The 23,936-nt window shown below is 42.9% G+C and overlaps 1 protein-coding gene across 7 annotated transcripts in view; it reads left to right on the top strand.

Moving 5' to 3' along the window:
* Positions 1-23,936, top strand: part of CLTCL1 (clathrin heavy chain like 1) — a 110,339-nt gene that overhangs the window by 38,949 nt on the left and 47,454 nt on the right. For 6 of the 7 annotated variants that reach the window (XM_045535186.1, XM_045535193.1, XM_045535189.1 and 3 more), the window contains 8 exons: positions 3,228-3,389; positions 6,274-6,387; positions 14,696-14,869; positions 15,486-15,683; positions 16,554-16,754; positions 16,860-17,012; positions 17,903-18,025; positions 19,935-20,072. In XM_045535186.1, the coding sequence (XP_045391142.1) occupies positions 3,228-3,389; positions 6,274-6,387; positions 14,696-14,869; positions 15,486-15,683; positions 16,554-16,754; positions 16,860-17,012; positions 17,903-18,025; positions 19,935-20,072 (1,263 nt within the window). The remainder of the gene's footprint in view (positions 1-3,227; positions 3,390-6,273; positions 6,388-14,695; positions 14,870-15,485; positions 15,684-16,553; positions 16,755-16,859; positions 17,013-17,902; positions 18,026-19,934; positions 20,073-23,936) is intronic. The other variant, XM_045535187.1, reaches the window with a different exon arrangement.

Below are 23,936 nucleotides of genomic sequence, written 5' to 3' on the forward strand. Positions count from 1 at the left end.
TAGAATATATAAAGAAGTACTTCTAACTCAACAACAAAAATCAACCCAGTTTAAAAATGGGCAAAGGACTTGAATAGACATTTCTCCAAAGAAGATATATGAATGGCCAGCCAGAGCATGAAAAGATGCTCGATGTCAGTAGTCACTAGGGAAATACAATTCAAAACCACAATGAAGCACCACTTTACACCCACATGGATGGTTGTCATTTTTACAAAATAGAAAACAACCAGTGTTGGAGATGATGTGGAGAAATTAGAACCCTTATACATTAGTGATGGAAATGTAAAATGACTCAGACATTGTAAAAAAGCAGTTTGGTAGGACCTCAAAAAGTTGAACAGGCTGGGTGCAGGTGGCTCATGCCTGTAATCCCAGCACTTTGGGTGGCTGAAGGGTGAGGATTGCTTGAGCCCAGGAGTTCGAGACACAGCATGGGCAACATAGTGAGACCCCATCTCTATAAAATATTTAAAAATTATCCAGGCGTGGTGTTGTGCACCTGTAGTCTCAGCTACTTGGGAGGCTGAAGCAGGAAGATCACTGGAGCCCAGGAGTTGGAGGCTGCAGTGAGCTATGGTTGCACCACTGTACTCCAGCCTGGGTGACAGAGTGAGACCCTGTCTCAAAAAAAAAACACCACAAAAAACCAGTTAAACATAGAATTACCATATTACCCAGCAGTTCCACTGTTCCACTGCTAGGTATCTACCTAAGAGAAATGAAAATGTGTCCACACAAAGACTTTTACGTAGATGTTCATAATAGCACTATTCAAAATAGCCAGAAGGTGGAAACAACCGAAATGTTCACCAACAGATGAATGGATAAATAAATTGTGGCACATCCATACAATGGAATATTATTCAGCCCTAGAAGTGAATGAAGTACTGATACATGCTACAACATGGACATACCTCAGAAACTTTACTAAGTGAAAGAAATGAGATACAAAAGGCCACATATTTTATCATTCCATTTATATGAAATAGTTAGAGTAGGCAAATCTATAGAGAAAGCAGATTGGTGGTTACCACGGTTGTGGATAGGGGCACCCGACTAACTGGTGGGCACAGGGATTGCTTTTGGGTAATGAAAATGTTTTGGAACTGTTAATAGATATGTTGTACAACATTGTGAATGTACTAAATGCCATTGAATCATACAGTTTTAAATGGTTAATTTTCTGTCTTGTGAATTTCACCTCAACATAAAAAGGGGAGGGGAGCGTGGGGTCATAGCTTGCCAACCCCTGCCTAAGCACTTGCAAATGCGCACATGCCTGTTTCTGTTTGAAACAGCTTCTTTTCCTGCCACCTGGTTAGCTCTGACTCCAGCTTAGGTGTCACTTTGGGAAGCCCTCCCTGACTCCCTGGTCTGGGTGTGGTGACAAGGCATCTTGTTCTTGCCCGTGTCATGGCAGTCAGCACCCTGTGTCACAGTCCTTCGCATACTTGCAGAAAGCCTCACCCTCTGTCCTGGAAGGAAGGGCCTCTGCTGCACTGTTTTCCTCACCCTTGGCCCTTATCATGGTACCTGGCACAAGAAACAAGTGTGTGTGTTGAATCTTTGCCTCCTACAGTCCTCAGTGTACCTTTACCCAAATTGGGCACACGTAACACTCAGCCCCAGGAGGTGGGCTTCACCTGGCAGGTGCCTGAGGCTTAGAAGCTGGTCATAGGCTGAAGGCCACCTGTATGGCCTCTGGGTCTGTGAGTGCCAGCCAGCAGAGGAGCCGGGGTCAGGGTCTCTAGCCCAGACCTCGGGTGTTCTCTCTGCTCTGCCTCTTGGCCTTGGCTTCAGTGTAGGCTTCTCTAGCTTTGGGACTCAAACATGCTGTCATTGTGTTGCTGGAAATCTTCCCGTAGTCTCCCAGGGAGGGTGAGTTTTGTCCTGTCCTTTTGATTTTCATTTTAAAACTTACTTATTCACTTTTCTGTTAGAATACAGACCATCTATCTGCTGGTTATTCCCTTATTTCAAATCCCTAGTCCCAGCCTCTGGCAACCACGGATACACTTTCTACCCCTATAGATTTCTCTATTTTTTTTTTTTTTCGACAGAGTCTCACTCTGTCACCCTGGCTAGAGTGCCATGGCGTCAGCCTAGCTCACAGCAACCTCAAACTCCTGGGCCTAAGCGATCCTACTGCCTCAGCTTCCTGAGTAGCTGGGACTACAGGCATGCACCACCATGCCCGGCTAATTTTTTCTATATATATATTTTTTAGTTGGCCAGATAATTTCTTTCTATTTTTAGTAGAGACGGGGTCTCACTCTTGCTCAGGCTGGTCTTGAACTCCTGACCTCGAGGATTCTCCCGCCTCGGCCTCCCAGAGTGCTAGGATTACAGGCATGAGCCACCGTGCCCAGCCGATTTCTCTATTCTTGATACTAATATTTCTTGTGTGGAATCAAACAATATGTGGTCTTTTGTGACTGGCTTCTTTCCTTAGCATATTTTCGAGGTTCATCCATGTTGTGGCATGTATCAGGACTTTGTGTAATAACTTTAACATAAGTCTGTGCAATAGAAAAGTAAAATAGAAAAGATATTTAAAAACAAAAATATTAAAGCCTTTGTTTTCCCATTTTAAGGAGATGTGAGTAGGTGGGGAATAGACTGAATAATTTTACCCACAGACTACATGGGCCTCACTCAGCAGAGATGATTATTTTAATGTTGAATTACAGGAGCTTGAACTGTTGACACTTTCACGTTCCATTTGCTTAGCTTTTTCAGCATTTGAAATTGGATATAAATGTACTAAAATTCTTTGCTGGAAAATGTAAGTTCTAAGTGTTATAAAAGATATTAGTCTTATTGGTTTTTATTACATAAAATTTTTGCTACTTACAGGTTTCAGAAAATATAATCTTTAAAATTAGCCTGTAATCTCATCCCCCTGATTTAACTACTATTAACGTTTTAGAGTTTTTCCTCCAGAATGCACAAGTCTTATTTCTTATGAAAACATGCACACACATATATTTAACAAATTAGGATCATCTGTCTTACTTTTGTATAGTCTTATTTTTTTCCCTAGTTTGTGCTGTCTTTGCACATCAAATTCAGAGTTGTATCATCCCCCTAATAGCTAATAAGTTTAATTTTTACTAGAGGAAGTATATCAGGGTATCAGACTTTCATTTTGGAAGGATGTTTCAAGAATTGTTTATTTACGTTCATCTCTTTTCTCTCCCTTTCATTGCAATATCTTTTCTTAGCAAAACCGTGTGGTTGGGGCAATGCAGCTCTATTCTGTGGACAGGAAAGTTTCACAACCCATAGAAGGCCATGCCGCTGCTTTTGCAGAGTTCAAGATCGAGGGAAATGCCAAGCCTGCCACCCTTTTCTGCTTTGCTGTCCGTGGTCCTACAGGCGGCAAGGTAAGATCCACTCTGCTTTGTCTTCTTCCTGAGAAGTGCATCCTGAGTGGGTGCTGGGTGCAAGTGCAGTGGGGAGTAGGGCACAGCCCACAGGCGCCTGTGTAGTCAAAGGCTCACGGCAGCGTGTGGAGCTCCTCACCCTGATGGACGTGCCAGTGGGTTGGCAGCAATGCTGTCATACAGTTAGTAACCTGAAGTTGGCTACTGATTAATTGGCCCCTTTCCCCTAAAAAATCCTCTCAGACTGTACTGAGATGGGCCATAAGGGTGAGTGAGGCACAATTTCTGCTCTGGGGCATCAGTCTCATGGCAGAGATGGGTGTGAAGTCACCAGGGCAGTGCCATCCTTGCCATAAGGCATGGCTCCATGTCACCCAAGGTGTGATTCCGCTCAGGTGGTGGTGATGGGGGTACCAGGGGAGCTACGGAGAGAAGAGGCTGTGCCTGGGAGCGAGCTGAGTTTTGTTTGGCTTGGGCATGGCCAGCACTATTGGGCAGGGCTGCTCTGGCACCGGGCTGGAGGTGGAAGAGTTTACGGTGTCGGGGAGACCTGGGGTTCTGCAGGGGTTGCCTTGGTCACTGGGAGAGTGGCTTCAAAACAGAGCCCTTTTCCCAGTACACTCTTGTCAAAAGCATTTCTTGAAATCATTATTTTGGGTTGTCCGTTAGGCCTGAAGTATTCCCCAAAGAGGAGTTCTAAATTAGTATGTGGCTTCCCAGACTTTCTTATTGGAAATACACTTCTTTGAGTACTTCGGTCTCTTGCTGAGTAACATACTTCATACCTTCCTTAGTTGAAAACCAGTAGGAAAACATGATAGGAGTCAGGTCAACTGTCAGCTTTGTTGCTGGTAAGGCTGATTAGGGACACTGACTTTAGCTATGTGGCCCAAAGCGGCTCACCACCCCTTCACAGACAGAACTGGGCAGCGACGGGCCGCCCGTTCAGCAGTAGCCCCTGCCCTGCGGAGCTCCCTGCGGAGAAGAGCATTCTGCAAAGGGAGCGAGCGGCAGACCCTGAAAAGAAGGGCTCGGCTGTCAGGTGGCCCACTGCCCTTAGGCAGGCAGGCGAGGCTGGAGATGGGCCAGGAGGGTCTTTGTGGCAGGCCCTTCCACACTCAGAGACCGGCGGCCTGGAAACCGCAGTGCCCCAGCAGTAACTGGCCTGGGAGCTGCCCCATATCTTGTGTCTGAATCTTGCCTCCCCAACTGCAGGGAAGAGTGTGGGGTCCTGCCAGAGTCCTGCTCAGCCTGTGCCCCTGACTGAGTCCACCTGTCCTGGAGGACCAGCCTGGCAGTTTCCACCTGTAGACGAGAGTTGCCCGGACACAATTCCTGCCTGCTGACCTCCCCCAGCGGCCTCCCCAGGAAACCTGGCTTCCTTTCCCACACCTCCACTTCTGTTGCAGTGTCACCCCTTCCCAGCTCCCAAGCAAGAAGCCACGGCTCTCAGGCGCCATTCTATTCTGCTGTCACCTGACCTTTAGCAAGCCTCACATCTGTCTTAGCCTTTTATGGTAGACAGAGCCCTGTCACCTCACATTCGGGTTAGGAAGTAGCATTTATCAGGCCCTCAGACCCACTCCAACCTTTCTAACCAATAGGCCCAGCCAGAGAGTTTTCCTAAACTACCTTTTACCTGTCTTTAAGTGGCTTTTTGCAAGACGTCTAAGTCCCCCACTTCAACCCCTCAGAAGCCCCCAGTGCTTCTGCTCGGCCTCCCTTCTTGGCCTGGCTCAGCATCCTCCCCTCCCTGCCTAAGGCCCTGCTGGTGTTTCCTTCCTCTCTGCCTGGCTGAATCCAGACTGTCCTCCAGGGGTGCCCTTGTCCCTTTCCGATGCTAAGCTACCCTCCAACACTTGTTTCATGTCTCTCATATCATGTTGTGATATAGTTCCAGACTTGTTTTAGCTTTGGTATCTTGCATGAAAGTTATGGGGGGCCGGGCGCGGTGGCTCATGCCTGTAATCCTAGCACTCATGGGAGGCCGAGCTGGGAGGATCGCTTGCACTCAGGAGCTCAAGACTAGACCCGTCTCTACCAAAAAGAAAGGAAACAAGCAAACAAAATAAATAAATAAAAACAGCCGGGCATTGTAGCGCATGCCTGTATTCCCAGCTACCTGGGAGGCTGAGGCAAAAAGATCACATGAGCCCAGAAGTTAGAGGTTGCAGTGAGCTACAGTGACCCCACTGCAGTCTACCCAGGGCAGTGGAGTAAGACTCTGTCTCAACAAAAAAAAAAAGACAAGGCAATTGAACACCACTCCTTTTTAGAAAATGAAAAAAAAAATTTTTAAAAAGAAAGTTATGGGGAAGGCATGTGTGTAGGTCAGGTACCTGGAGCTGCTGTGATAAAGGCAGGGAGGACCCCTCATGTGCAGCTATTCCTCCCGATTCTACAAAGATTCTACTTCCCCCAGCATAACCTTGAAAAGCTCAGGCCTATGCCATGGTTGGACTGTCTTGTGAGTTTGGGCTTCGGTGATGAGATCTGGTCACTAAAGGGCTTATGTGAGCCTGGACCGTGTCCAGGAGAGCAAAAAGCAGAGCTGGAATGGACAGCAGATCCTGGCTAGAACCCTTTCTTTCATGGGCATTGGTGCCGAGGCCCAGGGAAAAGGGACATAGGTGGTGACTCTGTCAACTAGACCTTGCTAGGCTGCCTGGCCTTGGCTCTGCTTGCTGGGCCTGATGGTGGGCAACAGCTCAGTGGATAATCACAAGCAGCCCAATGAAGGGGTCATCCTGCTTTGTGTGAATGTGAGTTTTAGCGTTGGTCATGCAGTGCGTGGACCTGAGGCTCTGCTCACTTCTCTGTCTTGGTCAGCATCCGCCTGCCACCAAGCACATTTCCCCGTACTGACCTAAAATCCCTCTTCTAGTTGCACATCATCGAAGTTGGACAGCCTGCAGCAGGAAACCAGCCTTTTGTAAAGAAAGCCGTGGATGTGTTCTTCCCTCCAGAGGCACAGACTGATTTTCCAGTGGCTATGCAGGTATGAACATGCTGCTCTGTGAGCATCTTCATGTCCTAAAATACCCACTGTAGCACCTCCTGAGCTCCAGGAGGCCACATCTGCAGTCCACTTCTGTGTCCCCTCCACCAGAAATCCATGACTCCTTCAAACCCATTTGGAGGTCTGGGACTTTGGGGTGTGAGCGGGACAAGGCCTGTCCATGGAAAGGAGTGCCCTTCGTCAGTCCTTTGTAGTTGAACCAGTGGGGTGTAAAATATATCAAAGATCTCGCTACTTGTTACATGAAACCTTTCTGAGACGTAAACCTTTTCTGAACAAAATTGGGATCACATTATATATGTAAGATTATATAATCTCCTTTTTACTTTTTTGTCTCATAAAAATGTGTTATCTAGAAATTTCCAGCAATGTTGATAAATGTAACAGCAGAATTAAATATCAGCTGAAATCCTGCCACTGCTAATTGTGACCACCCCTTTGGAGGTAACTTCACATGCACATTAGGTACAAATAGATCCTTATGAAAATGGCTTTGCAGTAGCCTTGCTTTGTGACCTCCTCTCACTGTGTTGTAGGTCATTCTGTGTCAATGATGTACATGTATCTATTTTATTGTTTGCATCATCGGTTCTGCAGATGTGCCATAACTCATTTGAGCAATCCCCAGTGGTGGATATTTATGTTTACAATAAACACTTCAAGGAACACTGTGGTCTATTTATCTTTGTATGTTAGTCTAAAAGTCTGAGGATGAGTTCCTAGACATGAAATTGCTGGGTCAGGAGCATGTGCATGTCACAGGCTGTCATGACCACACCAGCCAGGTCACATTCCTGCCAGCACTGCTTTGGTAGCTGGACAGTGTCTGCTGGTTTTCATGCCCTCTTGTCAGTTACTGTCGGGGAGGTTGCGTTTATCAGCCACTTATATGCATCTGGCCACTTATATGCCTCTTCCTAATCTTTGCATTTTTTTCTGTTGGGATCTTTATCTTATTTGTTAAGAACTCTTTGTAGTTCTAGTACACTAAGTGTCTGATGTGTTTTGAATATTTTTCCCAGTCGTAATTTGTGGTGTGTTCCACCTTGTGGAAGTTTTGCAATTTTGTGTGGCTATGGTATCATGTTTTGAAAATAATTCTGTACCCCAAGATAATTGCAATATTTACCTGTATATGTACATATGTGTGTATATTATATATATATATATTTTTTTTTTTAATTGAGACAGGATCTCTCTGTGTTGACCAGGCTGATCTTGAACTCCTGGCCTCAAGTGATCCTCCCACCTCAGCCTCCCAAGTAGCTGGGATTACAGGTGCACACCACTGTTCCCAGCATATTTTCTTCCATTACTCTCTTAATTGTATTTGTTTTTTTATTTAAAGTCTTTGGCCCATCTGGAATTTACTTTGATCTAAACAGTAAGATAGAGATCCAGTTCTTGCCTTCATTCCCTATCCCCAGATATCTAGCTGATTATGTTCATCGATATAAAGTGTCTTTTTCCCACTGATAGGTTATCTACTCATTCTTATTAAATTCTCATATATAATTGATTCTCTTACAGGACCCTCAGTTTATGAGATAGGCTCTCTGTCACCCAGGCTGGAGTGCAGTGGCATCATCATAGCTCACTGTAACCTCCAATTCCTGGGATCAAGCAATCCTCCCAGCCCAACTTCCAGAGTAGCTGGGACTACAGGTGTTCACCACTATGTCTGGCTAATTTTTGTATTTTTTGTAGAGACAGAGTTTTATTATGTTGCCCAGGCCTGTCTTGAACTCCTGGCCTCAGGCGATCCTCACGCCTAGGCCTCCCAAAGTGCTGAGATAACAGGTGCCAGCCACCATGCCCAGCCTAATACCATACTTTTAAAATTACTATGTGTTTTATAATAATCCGGTTGGGCAAATTCCTCTGTCTTTTTCCCCTTCAGGTTTTCCTGTGTGTTGAGTATTTTCCTGGAAGAGTCCAGGGTACTTGGCAAAGGTCAAAGGTTAATGAGGGGTGGTAGAGGGCAGGCTGGGATGTGAACTCAGTGTCTGGGGTCTTCTTCCAGAATTTTACCCTTTCATGAACTCTCAGCTTGCTTAGAGGGGTTTGGTAAGAAACTGGGGAAAGGATAGCTCTAGCTGCAAGATATATAGAATAGCCTGATTTTCTTGGACCTTCATTTGTGAGCGGTTGGGCGAAGTGTTGACTTTATTATTTTTTTTTATTTCAGCTCATCATGGGGGTACATAAGTTTAGGTCATACATTGTCCATGTCCCGCCCATCCCCCCGAGTCAGAGTCCCAAGCGCGTCCGTTCTCATTCTCCAGACAGTGCGCCTGGCACTCATCATGTAGTCATACCTCCATCCCCTCCCCCCCCCCGCTTCACCGGGTCTGCACCTTCAAGCATGACCATTCCCCAGAGGGTGTGCAACGCACTCGTTATGTAGGCATACACCCATCCCCTCCCCCCACCCCCCATCCCAGTCTGATATCCAATTGGTACCCTTCCCTGATGTACATTTAGGTGATGATCAGGGAAACCAGTTTTCTGGTGAGTACACGTGATGCTTGTTTTTCCATTCTTTGGATACTTCACTTAGTATAATGGGTTCCAGCTCTCTCCAGGAGAACCAAAGAGATGTCGTATCATCGTTATTTCTTATAGCTGAGTAGTACTCCATGGTATACATATACCACAGTTTACTAATCCATTCGTGGATTGATGGGCACTTGGGTTGTTTCCACATCTTTGCGATTGTGAATTGTGCTGCTATAAACATTCGGGTACAGGTGTCTTTGTTAAAGAATGACTTTTGTTCTTCTGGGTATATGCCCAATAATGGGATTGCTGGATCAAATGGTAGGTCTACTTGAATCTGTTTAAGGTATCTCCATATTGCTTTCCACAGGGGTTGCACTAGTTTGCATTCCCACCAGCAGTGTATCAGTGTTCCTGTCTCTCGGCATCCACGCCAGCATGTGTTGTTTTGGGATTTTTTGATAAAGGCCATTCTCACCGGAGTTAAGTGGTATCTCATTGTGGTTTTGATTTGCATTTCCCTGATGATTAGGGATATTGAGCATTTTTTGATACGTTTTTTGGCCATTCTTATGTCTTCTTTTGAAAATTTTCTATTCATGTCCTTTGCCCATTTTTTGATAGGATTGTTTGATTTTTTCTTGCTGATTTTCCTGAGTTCTAAATAGATTCTTGTTATCAGTCTTTTATCTGATGTGTAGTATGCGAAAATTTTTTCCCATTCTGTAGGCTGTCTGTTTATTTTCATGACTGTTTCTTTGGCTGTGCAGAAGCTTTTTAATTTAATCAGGTCCCATTCGTTTATTTTTGTTGTTGCTGCGACTGCCTTAGGGGTTTTCTTCATAAATTCTTTGCCTAGACCAATGTCTGTAAGAGTCTTTCCTACATTTTCTTCTAGAATTCTAATCGTTTCCCATTTAAGGTTTAAATCTGTTATCCACCGTGATTTGATTTTTGTGAGAGGTGAAATCTGTGGGTCCTGTTTCAATCTTCTACATGTGGCTATCCAGTTTTCCCAGCACCATTTATTGAATAGGGACTCTTGTCCCCAGAGTATGTTTTTGTCTATTTTGTCAAAGATTAGATGGTTATATGAGGATGGTTTTATACTTGGGTTTTCTGTTCTGTTCCACTGGTCTGTGTCCCTGCCCTTGTGCCAATACCAAGCAGTTTTAAGAACCACAGCGTTGTAGTATAGTTTGAAGTCTGGCAAATCAATACCTCCCATTTTGTTTTTATTGCTTAAGATTGCTTTTGCTATACGGGGTCTTCTCTGATTCCATACAAAGTGTATAATTATTTTTTCTAAATCTGTGAAAAATGATGTTGGTAATTTAATAGGAATTGCATTGAATCTATAGATTACTTTGGGTAGTATAGACATTTTAGCAATGTTAATTCTTCCAATCCATGAGCATGGTATGGATTTCCACTTATTTACGTGTTCTGCAATTTCCTTCCTTAGCGTTTCATAGTTCTCTTTATAGAGGTCCTTTATATATTCCTAGATATTTTATTTTCTTTGTTGCTATTTTGAAAGGTATTGAGTCCTTAATTTGGTTCTCTGATTGAATGGTATTGGCATATATGAATGCCTCTGATTTGTGTGTATTGACTTTGTAACCTGAGACATTACTGAGTTCATTAATTAATTCCAGGAGTCTCTTGGTTGAGTCCTTGGGGTTTTCCAGATACAACATCATGTCATCAGCGAAGAGTGAGAGTTTGATCTCTTCTGTCCCTATTTGGACACCTTTGATTCTGCTCTCTTGTCTGATAGCTCTCGCAAGGACTTCCAATACTATGTTGAAAAGTAATGGGGACAGTGGGCAGCCTTGTCTGGTTCCATTTCTGAGTGGGAATGCTTTCAATTTTTCCCCATTCAGTATGATGTTGGCTGTGGGTTTGTCATATATGGCTTGTATTATTTTTAGGTAGGTCCCATTTATGCCTATGTTGTTAAGTGTTTTTATCATAAAAGGGTGTTGAATTTTGTCAAATGCTTTTTCTGCATCTATTGAGAGGATCATATGGTCTTTATTTTTGCTTCTATTTACGTGGTTAATTACATTTATAGATTTTCGTATGTTGAACCACCCCTGCATCTCTGGGATGAAGCCTACTTGGTCGTGATGAATTGTTCTTTTAATCAGCACTTGGATACGATTTGCTAGGATTTTATTGAGAATTTTTGCATCTACGTTCATGAGAGAAATTGGTCTGTAGTTTTCTTTTTTTGTTGCATCCTTTCCTGGTTTTGGTATCAATGTTATATTGGCTTGGTAGAATGTGTTGGGGAGAATTCCATCCTTCTCAATATTGAAGAATAGTTTATGTAGGATGGGCACCAGTTCATCTTTGTATGTATGATAAAATTCAGGTGTGAACCCATCTGGACCAGGGCTTTTCTTTTTGGGAAGGTTTTTTATTGCTGTTTCAATTTCAGTTCTTGATATTGGTCTATTCAGGAATTCTATTTCTTCCTGATTGAGCTTGGGAAGGCTGTGTGTTTCTAAAAATTTGTCCATTTCCTCCTCGTTTTCCAATTTGTGTGCATAAAGATTTTTGTAATATTCATAGATAATGTCATGTATCTCTGTGGCTTCGGTTGTGATTTCTCCTTTCATGTTCCTGATGGAAGTTATTAAAGATTTTTCTTTTCTGCTCTTGGTTAGTCTAGCCAGTGGTGTGTCTATTTTATTTATCTTTTCAAAGAACCAACTTTTTGTTTTATTAATTTCCCTTATAGTATTTTTGTTGTCTTTTTTTTTGAGACAGCGTCTCGCTTTTTTGCCCGGGCTAGAGTGAGTGCCGTGGCGTTAGCCTAGCTCACAGCAACCTCAAACTCCTGGGCTTAAGCGATCCTACTGCCTCAGCCTCCCGAGTAGCTGGGACTACAGGCATGCGCCACCATGCCCAGCTAATTTTTGCTATATATATTTTAGTTGGCCAGATAATTTCTTTCTATTTTTAGTAGAGATGGGGTCTCACTCTTGCTCAGGCTGGTCTCGAACTCCTGACCTTGAGCGATCCACCTGCCTCGGCCTCCCAGAGTGCTAGGATTACAGGCGTGAGCCACCGCGCCCGGCCTTTTTTGTCTTTTTCATTTAATTCTGATTTGATCTTAATAATTTCTCGCCTTCTGCTGGGTTTGGGGTCAGTCTGTTCTTCTTTCTCCAGCTCTTTGAGTCTATTCATTAAGTTGTCTATTTGTAAGTTGTCTGTCTTTTTGAAATAGGCATTTATGGAAATGAATTTTCCTCTCAGGACTGCTTTAGCTGCATCCCATAGATTTTGATAAGTTGTGTCACCTTTGTCATTTAATTCAAAGAATGTTTTGATTTCTGACTTAATTTCTTCCTTTACAAAATTGTTATTCAGGAGAAGGTTGTTTAGCTTCCATGACTTTGAGTAGGAATGAGAGTTCCTGTTAGGGTTCATTATTATTTTTATTCCATTGTGATCTGAGAAGATGCGGGATATGATTTCTATTTTTTTAATTTTTTTAAGACTTGCTTTATGACCTAGGATATGGTCAATCTTAGAGAATGTCCCGTGAGCTGATGAGAAGAATGTATATTCAGTGGATTTCGGGTAGAATGTCCTGTAGATGTCAGTCAGGCCCATTTGTTCTAGCATTCTGTTTAAGTCTACTATGTCTTTGCTTATTTTCTGCTTGGAGGATCTGTCCTGTGCTGTCAGTGGGGTGTTAAAGTCTCCAACTATTAAACTGTTGTTGTCTATGATTTGGTTTAGATCAAGTAGGATTTGCTTTATGAATCTGGGTGCGCCTAGATTGGGTGCATATATATTAAGTATGGTTATGTCTTCTTGTTGAATTGTGCCTTTCACCAGTATGTAGTAACCGTCTTTGTCTTTTATTACTTTTGTTGGTTTAAAGACTAAGTTATTGGAAATTAAAACTGCCACACCAGCTTTCTTTTGGCTACCATTTGCTTGAAATATCAAGTTCCATCCTTTTATTTTCAGTCTAAATGCGTCTTTGCTGGTTAAGTGAGTTTCCTGAAGGCAGCAGATACTTGGTTTGTGTTTTTTTATCCATTGGCCCAGTCTATGTCTCTTGAGTGGGGAATTCAGGCCATTGACATTTAGTGAGAGAACTGATAATTGGGATAGATTTCTGTTTATCTTATTGGGTAGAACTTCATTGCTATGTTTTCTCTCTTGAGCCATTGTGGTGGCTAGAATTTGATCTTTAGCTCTTGGGTGGTTTTACATTCATGGGTCTTTGTTGTGATGATCCATGTGTAACTCTCTTTTGAGTACTTCTTGGAGGGGTGGTCTTGTCTTGGTGAATTCCCTCAGTCCTTGTTTATCTGAGAATGTCTTAATTTCTCCTTCATATAGAAAGCTTAGCTTAGCTGGGTACAAGATTCTAGGCTGGGCATTATTCTGTTTCAGAAGAGTGAGAATGGGGCCCCAACTTCTTCTTGCTTGTAAAGTTTCAGTTGAGAAATCTGGCGTAATTCTAATGGGTCTCCCTTTGTATGTTACTTGTTTCTTTCTCCTTACAGCTCGAAGAAGGGTCTCTTTAGTGGATATTTTGGTCAGTCTGACGACTACGTGGCGTGGTGTTTTCCTATTTGCTATGAATCTACCAGGGGTTCTTTGAGCTTCTTGAACCTGTATATCTAAAGTTTTAGCAAGGCCTGGGAAATTTTCTTCTATTATGTCTTCAAATAGTTTATCCAGCCCTTGCTTATTATCTTCTTCACCTTCAGGGATGCCTATAACTCTCACGTTAGGTTTCTTCATATAATCCCACATTTCTTGAAGACTCTGATCTTTTTTCTTATTTCTTTGCTCTATCTCTGTGACTGTCTTATTTAATTGGAAAGAGTTATCTTCGATCTCTGAGATTCTGTCTTCTATTTGATCTACCCTGTTCTTGAGACTTTCCACTGTGTTTTGTAGCTCCCTGAATAAATCCCTCATTTCTAGGAGTTCAGTTTGGTTTTTCTTCAATATGTCTATTTATTTAGTGAATTTTTCTTCCAAATCCTGGAATTTTTTTGCGGTTTCTTTGCATTGGATGTCAATTTTTTCTTGTATATCATTCAGCTTATTTATAACCCAAGACTGAAATTCTTCTGGTAACATGTTGGTATTCTGAAACTGGCTTGTGCCAATTGGAGGAGAGTTGGTATTTCTCTTTGGGGGCGAGGTTTCCGTTTGGTTTTTTGTGCTCCCCATATTTTTCCGCTGAGCCCTTCCCATCTGGCTCTATCGTTAGATCTTTTCAAGTGTTGACTTTAAAACTGGTTCTCAGTGGTGTAGGAGTTAGAATCCACATCTCAGGGAAGCATTGCTCCACCAGTCATTTCAAGAATCCTCCTTCTCAGGCCGGGCACGGTGGCTCACGCCTGTAATCCTAACACTCTGGGAGGCTGAGGCGGGTGGATCACTCGAGGTCAGGAGTTGGAGACCAGCCTGAGCAAGAGCGAGACCCCATCTCTACTAAAAATAGAAACAAATTAGCTGGCCAACTAAAACATATATAAAAAAAAATTAGCCGGGCATGGTGGCGCATGCCTGTAGTCCCAGCTATACTCGGGAGGCTGAGGCAGTAGGATCGCTTAAGCCCAGGAGTTGGAGGTTACTGTGAGCTAGGCTGATGCCATGGCACTCACTCTATCCAGGGCAACAAATTGACACTCTGTCTCAAAAAAAAAAAAAAGAATCCTCCTTCTCATTTGTGAGCTCTGTTGTCCTACTTGCCGTCACCTTACCTCTCCAACCTCCAACCTGTTGTTCTGTCCTCTTGTAGGTTGGAGCTAAACATGGTGTTATTTACTTGATCACAAAGCATGGCTATCTTCATATGTATGACCTAGAGTCTGGCATGTGCATCTACATGAACCGCATTAGCGCTGACACAATCTTTGTAACTGCTCCACATGAACCGACCTCTGGAATTATTGGCGTCAACAAAAAGGGACAGGTATGTAACTCTGAGATTTCGTTTTACACGTTTTCCATTCACTAGGAACTGGCTCTTAAACTTTCTCCCCTTTCCTTCATTTCCTCACCCCTCTCCCCTTCAGACAGCACATGCCCAGCGCTGGGTTGGTTCCGAGAGGGCAGCTCCCTCCTTCATGGAGCTTCTACCAGCGGAGCAGCAGTTCTGATGCAAACCACACACGTCTTTGTGCCATATCCACATTGATGGGGGAGGATTGAAAAAGCAGATACTATAGTAGTTAAGTTACCTTTCTCAACCAAAGCTTTAAAAGAGAGTTAAAAGAAGAAAATCTCTGCTTAAAAAAAAAGTTTGAGAAAAAAAAATGTCAGTTCCATGAAAACAGGCCATTTTGGCATAGTGCCGAATGCGTCACTGGGGCTGTTGTCCACGTGCTGTAGCAACTCCACAGAGGCCTGTGCCGCAGCTGTGCCATGCTGTCTGCTCTGTCACAGTTATCCACTCTCCGGGCCCACCTCGCAGCCTGCTCACCACGAGCTGAGAACGTGGCTACCTTCCAGTGTCGGGAGGGAACAGGGCCGAGCAGAAGTGTGGAGCTCCCCTAGGCTGCACCAGTCTCACAGGTGGGTCCTTACAGGTGCTGTCCGTTTGTGTTGAGGAAGATAACATTGTGAATTACACTACCAACGTGCTTCAGAATCCAGACCTTGGCCTGCGTTTGGCTATTCGTAGTAACCTGGCTGGGGCAGAGGAGTTGTTTGTGAGAAAATTCAGTACCCTCTTTGCACAGGGGAGCTACGCTGAAGCCGCCAAAGTAGCAGCATCTGCACCAAAGGTAATGAAACTTGAATGTTGTTCAAGTATTCTGAAGTTGTAAGAGCCAACTTTGAGAATGAAATAAGCATAAAAGCATTTCACTACCAATATTGGGGTATATTAGTGTTAAGGGTTTTTTTGTTTTTTAGTTTTAAAATTTTATACCAGTGGGATAACAGTAATAGAAACAAACAAAAAGCACAGTCTTGCTGCACTGACATTCTTTTCCGTGTCTTCCAGCCCTTGTCTGTGTGCGTGCATGTTACCCATCATCTTAGCTTAGGTACAGTTTTGCATTTTTGTGACTTAGAACTTTCCACGGCTGCTACCTAGTTGCATCCAGTGGTTGTACCCTTTTTGTTTAGCTACAATCCTACTCTGAACTTTCTCCACTCTTCTGGGGTATAGCAGTTCTGCTTATGGCTTTTCCCTTGGTTTACTTCATTAGGATAAATTGTCCTGGGACTAGATCTGCTCCTGAGTAGGTAAAGACTTTCAAATTGCCTCTCCTTGAAAGAATCCTTCTTGCCTTTCAAGTGATGGTTATGAACAAATCATTTCTAGTTTTCATCTGGGAATCTGAGTATTTTGAATTAGAATATAATGGTAGTAGAACTTACAACTACAGGATCAACTTAGAGGCCTGTTCTCACTGCGGCAGGCCAGGGGAGAAGTAAGACCCTACCTGTGAAGTCACCTGTAGGACCCGGACCCACCATACTTGTGGTCATTGTTGAAGGTTTGAGCAGTTGCCTTAGTAGAGGGCTTTTTGCCCCTGACAGTTAGTGTGGAATTTCCATTGGCAGATTTTGTTTTTAATACAAGCAAATTGAGTAAAGGGATCCCTTGTGATTACAGCAAAATGACCTGCATTTTCATTGATCATCAGGGAATCCTGCGGACAAGCGACACGGTGTGGAAGTTCCAGAGCATACCTGCTCAGCCCGGGCAGGCTTCTCCTCTGCTTCAGTACTTTGGGATCCTGCTTGACCAGGGTCAGCTCAATAAACTTGAATCCTTAGAACTCTGCCGTCCAGTTCTTCAGCAGGGGCGCAAGCAGCTCTTAGAAAAGTGGCTGAAAGAAGACAAGGTAGGAACACTTGTAAGATCACAACCCCCAGCACAGTTTGAAAACTGGGTTCTCGGCTCCCTGCTTCTCTGGTCCTAACCTTACCCTGTCCTTTGGGTGCCACAGCTGGAGTGCTCAGAAGAGCTGGGAGATCTGGTCAAAACTGCTGACCCTACACTTGCTCTGAGTGTGTACCTTCGGGCAAATGTGCCAGACAAAGTGATCCAGTGTTTTGCAGAAACAGGCCAATTCCAGAAAATTGTGCTGTATGCCAGAAAGGTAATGCATGTTGAACAATCTGCATCTCACAAATTACTCATTTGTGGCTGGGTGGTTGCTGATTCTGAAGTTTATAAAATATCCTATGTGAGTACTCTGATGTGAGAGCATTGTCAGTGTTGCTGTTAGCATCTGTCATTCATCGATAACGGTCGTATCTTATTCTCTTCAGTTTTTTATTATCCTGTCTTGTTTTTACAGCTTTTCCATCACCCTTCCTGGAGGGAACTTTCCTGTGATTTTATCTTGCTCTCTCTCAGTCCCCATCGCCCCCAGCACCCTGCAGTGTGTTACCTGCATATTAATTTGGTGGGTTTCCAGGTCTGGCTCCCACGTGCTCCCTGCAGGCTGTGCTTGCAAATGGATGGGTGACTTCTCTGTGGTCTGCACTGTGTTGACGGTTAATTGTGCCTTCCACACGGAATCAGTTCCTTTATTTGGATATCGTGTTTGTTAGAGGGCTGGTACACACATAAGCTGGTTTCTTTGTAAACACAAGTTCAGAACAAAGGATGGAGAACTTCTTTTTCTTTTTGAGACAGAGTCTCACTCTGTCGCCTGGACTGGAGTGCAGTGGTGTCACCATGGCTCACAGCAGCCTCAAACTCCTGGGCTTAAGCGATCTTCCTGCCTCAGCCTCCTGAGTAGCTGGGACTATAGGCGTGCACCAGGACGCCTGGCTAATTTTTCTGTTTTTAGTAGAGACAGGGTCTCACTCTTGCTCAGGCTGATTTCAAACTCCTGAGCTCATATGATCCTCCCACCTCAGCCTCCCAGAGTGCTAGGATTACAGGCGTGAGCCACCGTGCCCACCCACCTGGCCAGAACTTCTTTTTCTAATTCCTATGGTTTTTAGTTTGTCTTCCTGGCTAGTGTTCCCTTGCTTCTAGGTCGGGTATACCCCAGACTGGATGTTTTTGCTGAGGAGTGTGATGAGGGTCAGTCCAGAACAGGGCCTGCAGTTTTCTCAGATGCTGGTGCAGGATGACGAGCCGTTGGCTGACATTAACCAGGTGAGCACAGGCTGTTGGGAACAACTTTTTATGGGTTTTTATAGCTATCAAGAATATTGCCTTTCATTTGTTTTTCTGTTAATGTGTGTCTCAATGCTCTTCTTTGCTGTTAATCTTCCAGTTTTTAAAAGTCTGGTATGCTGGCGGAACTTGTCTTCTACTCTTTATTATGTGAACACTTGTTACCTTTGGTTCAAAGTATCTTAGAGGATGTGTGTGGAGCTGGGAGGATCGTGTTTCTTTGTGTGGTGGTGGATGGTGGCCAAGTGATGTTCACAGTGGCAGCCCCCATCCCTTCCGACTCCAGTTCCTGCCTCATTGTCTCCTGAGCACGTGGAGCACTCAGTGGCCCAAGCACCACAGCGAGTGCTGTCTAGTTACCCAGACATTTGTGTCGTGGGTATCTGGCTGACCTGGGTTTATGTGAATGTCAGTCTGTCTTTTAGTACAACCTACTTGGTGTTTAGATTTAAGCACATGACAAGTCGTCTCCAGTATACTGTTCAAGGGGCTCTGGGTGACATATAGGTATGTAATCAAACTTGAAGAAAGGTAACAAAACCAACAGCCTGTTTGGAAATAGTAAGTACAGTTATATTGGTTTTATATATCTGGGAATTTGCAGATGTTTTGGAGATCATGAATAAGGAGTTTGAGCCAAATGTACTTAGCTCTCAATGAGAAAGAAGTCTTCAGTTCAAATCTTGATTAAACTTCATATGTTAAAGTTTTTTAAAATATAAACTTTTCTTCTGTTTATAGAATGTACCAAAAAATATATAAACTTTTATATTTTAAATTTGAAAACAGCTACACAATTACTAAATTTATTACCTATATTTTACCTCTTATTAAGGCTTATTAATTCTTTAAATTAACATCTATTTAACTTTAATAATTGGTGCCTAAGTAAATGTTAGTGTTTTCCCAGTTTTGTCTGAGTAATATAATGATAGTATATGGGCCAGACACCAGGTATTGGCTGCTGTATTATTCAGGGTTCTCCAAAGAGAGCCAATAGGGTAGATATAGATATAGAGATACGAGAGGGGATTTATTAAGGGAATTGGTTCACATGATGATGGAGGTTGGGAAGTCCCATGACAGGCCATCTGCACGCTGGAGATCTTGGGATGCCAGTATCATGACTCAGTCCAATTTTGAAAGCATTAGAACTGGGGAGGCGGATGATGTCTCAGCCCAGAGGCTGAAGGCCTGAGAACTCAGAGGGCTGCTAGTGTTAGGTTCTGGAATCCAAAGTCCAGAGAGCCTGGAGTTCTGATGTCCAAGGACAGGAAGAAAAGAGTGTCCCAGCTCTAGGAGACAGGGTATGGGGGAGGGGGGAGAGAGAGAGTTTGAGTAGGAAAAAATCCTTTTTTCTTCTATTGTTCTGTCTGGGCCCCAGCCAATTGGATGGTGCCTGCCCACATGAGGGCAAATCTTCCTCCATTCCATCCACTGACTCACATGCCAATTTCCTCTGGAAACATCCGCACAGGTACACCCCCAAATGATGCTTTACTGGTTCAGCAGGTGTTCCTTTATCCAGTGAAGTTGACACCTGAAATTATTTAACCATCACAGCTGCCTCTAGGACTTGATTAACTAATGTATTAAGATTGCTTGGATCATTCATTGTAAAAGGGGTTCATTCATTATAAAAGTTACTCCCTTTAATCCATTCCAGTAAAATGCTTTGTTGGTGAGTATGACAAAGGTGATGTGATTTCACAGAACTATATAGTAATAAATAGTGGCCATAAATTACATGAATTTTGATCACATGAGAAAATGCAAAGGAAGGAACTAGTTGTTGAATTTCTAAATGAGATTCTATTTCAGGAACTATTTCAATAGGAAAATAAAACACTGTTTCCTTTGAGTGAAGTGTGTCTTGGATCTGTTTCAGATTGTAGACGTTTTCATGGAAAACAGTTTAATTCAGCAATGTACTTCCTTCTTGTTGGATGCCTTGAAGAATAATCGCCCCGCTGAGGGGCACCTCCAGACTCGGCTGTTGGAGATGAACCTGATTCATGCACCCGAGGCAAGTGGCACGTCTAGGCCAACACCAAGGGCGAAGTACCTGTTGCATCTCTGTATGGGACTTACAGACCTGAGCGCAGCTTTGGGCCAGGTTGTGCTTGTGCCAGATATTTATCTTTGTATTTCTCAGTGGACATTCTCCATGAGTTTTGTAACAGATTTTTCCAGAAATCATGCTGCAAGACTTTTCATGGAAACAGTACACTTGGGCTGTACATTTCTTCCTTTCTTCTTTTTATCCATTGTGGTAAAATATACATAACAAAGTTTAGCATTTTAATAATTTTTAAGTGCATGGTACAGTAGCATTAAGAATATTCACAGGCCAGGCACAGTGGCTCATGCCTGTAATCCTAGCACTCTGAGAGGCCGAGGTGGGAGGATCGCACAAGGTCAGGAGTTCGAGACCAGCCTGAGCAAGAGTGAGACCCCGTCTCTACTAAAAATAGAAATAAATTATTTGAACAACTAAAAATATATAGAGAGAAAATTAACCAGGCATGGTGGCACATGCCTGTAGTCCCAGCTACTCAGAGGCTGAGGCAGGAGGATCACTTGAGCCCAGGAGTTTGAGGTTGCTGTGAGCTAGGCTGATGCCATAGCACACTAGTCCGGGCAACAGAGCCAGACTCTATCTCAAAAAAAAAAAAAAAAAAGGATATTTACAACATTGTACAACCATCACCACTGTATATTTCCAGACCTGTTTATCATCCCAAACCTTATATAACTATGTAACTATTAAGCAATAACTCTCTGTCCCCCACCCCCAAGCCCCACCCCCAGCTCCTGGCAACCACCATTCCACTCTCTCTTCCTATGAATTCGCCTATTCTAGTTACTTCATATAAATGGAATCATAAAATATTTATCCTTTTATCTGGCCTTATTCACTTAGCGTATTAGTTTCAAGGTTCATCCATGTTGTAGCATGTGTTGGAAATTTCTTCGTTTTTAAGACTGAATAATATTCATCAGGTGTATATATAACATTTTGTTTATTCATCCATTGATGAGCATTTGGGTTGCTTCTACCTTTTTGTTATTGTGAATAATGCTGCTGTGAACATGGTGTACAAATACCTTGTTGCCGCCCAACCAGGTTCATTTGCCTGCTGCCCAAGAGGAAGTCAACACACTAAGTCAGCAGGCTTTACAGAGAAAGAGTCTTTATTCCACATAGCGTAAGTGGGGAGACGGGAGAAATTTCTCAAATCCACCTCCATGAGAACTTGGGAGACGGGGTTTTTAAGGATAGTTTGGCAGGCAAAGGATTAGGCAATTAGATTTGTTAATTGGGGCAAAATTATGGGGGCGGGGGTTGAAATCATCTTCTTGTGTTATTTCAGTCCCAGGGGTCACAATTCCAGTTGAGTCGGTTTCTTGGTACGGTCTGGGTGGGTCAATCAATCCTCTGGAATGCAGGCCTGGCAGATATCTTAAAAACTAGTTTTAGCCTTCAAAAAGATGATGTTATCTATGGAGAAAGTTAAGAATCTTTATGGATACCAGCTATGGGGAGAAGTTAAGAATCTTTATGACCACCAGCTTCGTGGCTCCGGAGTGGCAAGTATAGAGAAGCAAACAGGGGGACAGTGATTAATTATTATCATTATTTTTAGCTAGGCCTTTACCATAGTTCTCACCTTGTACCCCATTATTGAAGGGCAGTTTCAACCTCTTCAAGACCCTGCTTGCAATTCTTTCGGGCATGTACCCAGGAATGGAATTGCTGGGTGGTATGGTAATTCTGTGTTCAAATTCTTGAGGAACCACCATACTGTACTCCAAGAGGCTGCACTGTTTTATATTACTACTAGCAATTTACAGGGTTTTCAGTTTCTCCATATCTTTGCCAACACTTATTTTCCTTTTTAAAAAAATAGCCATCTTAATGGGTATACAGTCGTACCTCATTGTGACAGGCATCATTTCTCGACCTGAAAGTGGTAGGGGTCAAGGATGACCAGATCACATGGAGTTGCTATCTTGGGTTAAATGTGGATATATACACAGGAAAGGGATTTAGAAGGATTTATATCAAGCTGTTAACCAAGGTTGTCTGAGTGGCTAAGATTGTAGAAGTGTACTTTGTTCTTTATCTGTCTTCTGATTTGTTTTTTCTTTAATAATTTTTGTAACCTCAGTTTATTCAAAGCCACAAGTTAGCTGCTGATCAGTGGGTCATAGTCTACTACAAGGAAATAGAAGTGCTGTTCACGTGCTGTTTGGTGTTCTTCTGGACTCCTGTGACGTGGTAGTTATATATAACAGTGTTTAGTGAATGAGTTTGAAACAGAACCAAGCCTGCTCAGTGGACAGACCTAGGGGCACCCACACCCCACAGGGGGGCAGCCTGGCTGAGCAAGCAGCTCAACAAGGTGCCGGCAGGCTCCAAGCACAGCGCCTAAGTGTCAGGGCGGTCTTCTCTGATTTCTTTGCTTATCTGTGTTTTCTAATTTCTCTAAAATACACTGTTGCTAATAATAAGGGGAAAATGTTTGAAAACAAGAGGATAGTAGGGGTAGATCTGAAGGAAGCAGAGGATGGGGGAAGCAAGTGAGTGCCAGATGTTCTGAAGCTCTATCTCGGGACTTGGTTTGGATAGTTTAGTCTGTGGGGAGCCCAGAGTGTGCATGACCCGGGAGCAGTATAGTGTTTGACTGTGGCTCTGGTCACTCGGTATGTGACCAGTACTGCATTTATTTTATTTTATTTTATTTTTATTAAATTTTTTTAAAATTTCAGAATATTATGGGGGTACAAATGCTTTGGTTACATATATTGTCTTTACACCACCCAAATCAGAGCTACAAGCATGCCCAACCCTCAAACATCGCACATTGTTCCCATTAGGTGTGAATTTACCCATCCCCTTCTCTCTTCTTCCACCTCCCCGATGCCCTATGAATGTTACTTCCATATGTGCACATAAGTGTTGATCAATTAGTACCAATTTAATGGTGAGTACATGTGGTGCTTGTTTTTCCATTCTTGTGATACTTAGAAGAATGGGCTCCAGCTCCATCCAGGATAATGCAAGATGTGTTAGTTCACCATTGTTTTTTGTGGCTGAGTAGTACTCCATGGTATACATATACCACATTTTATTTTCTTTTTTGCTTTTTTAAATTTTTTTTCCCCAAACACCAAGTTTGGACATATACTAGATTTTATTAATCTACTCATATATTGATGGACACTTGGGTTGTTTCCACATCTTTGCCATTGTGAATTGTATTCCTATGAACATCCAACAGCAGATGTCTTTTTTATAGAATGTCTTTTTTTCCTTTGGGTAAATACCCAGTAGTAGAATTGCTGGATCAAATGGTAGTTCTACTTTGAGTTTTTTGAGGTATCACCATATTAATTTCCATCAAGGTTTTACTAGTTTGCAGTCCCACCAACAGTGTAAGAGTATTCCAATCTCTCCTCATCCACACCAACATTTGCCATTTTGGGACTTTTTGATAAAAGCCCTTCTCATTGGAGTTAAGTGATATCTCATTGTGGTTTTGATTTGCATTTCCCTGATGATTAGAGATGTTGAGCATTTTTTCATATGTTTTTGGCTATTAGTCTGTCTTCTTTTGAGCAGTTTCTCTTCCTCTCCTTTGCCCACTTTTGTTTGATTTTTTTCTTGTTGATTTTCCTGAGTTCTATATAGGTCTAGTTATCAGCCCTTTATCGGATGTGTAGCACATAAATAGTTTCTCCCATTCTGTAGGTTGTCTATTCACTCTAATGATAGTTTTCTTGGCTGTGAAGAACCTTTTTAATTTGATCAGGTCCCATTTATTTAATTTTGTTGTTACTGTGATTGCCTTTGGGGTGTTCTTCATAAATTCTTTGCCTAGGCTGA

Source organism: Lemur catta, chromosome 21 (assembly GCF_020740605.2).
Source record: "Lemur catta isolate mLemCat1 chromosome 21, mLemCat1.pri, whole genome shotgun sequence".
Taxonomy (NCBI): domain Eukaryota; kingdom Metazoa; phylum Chordata; class Mammalia; order Primates; family Lemuridae; genus Lemur; species Lemur catta.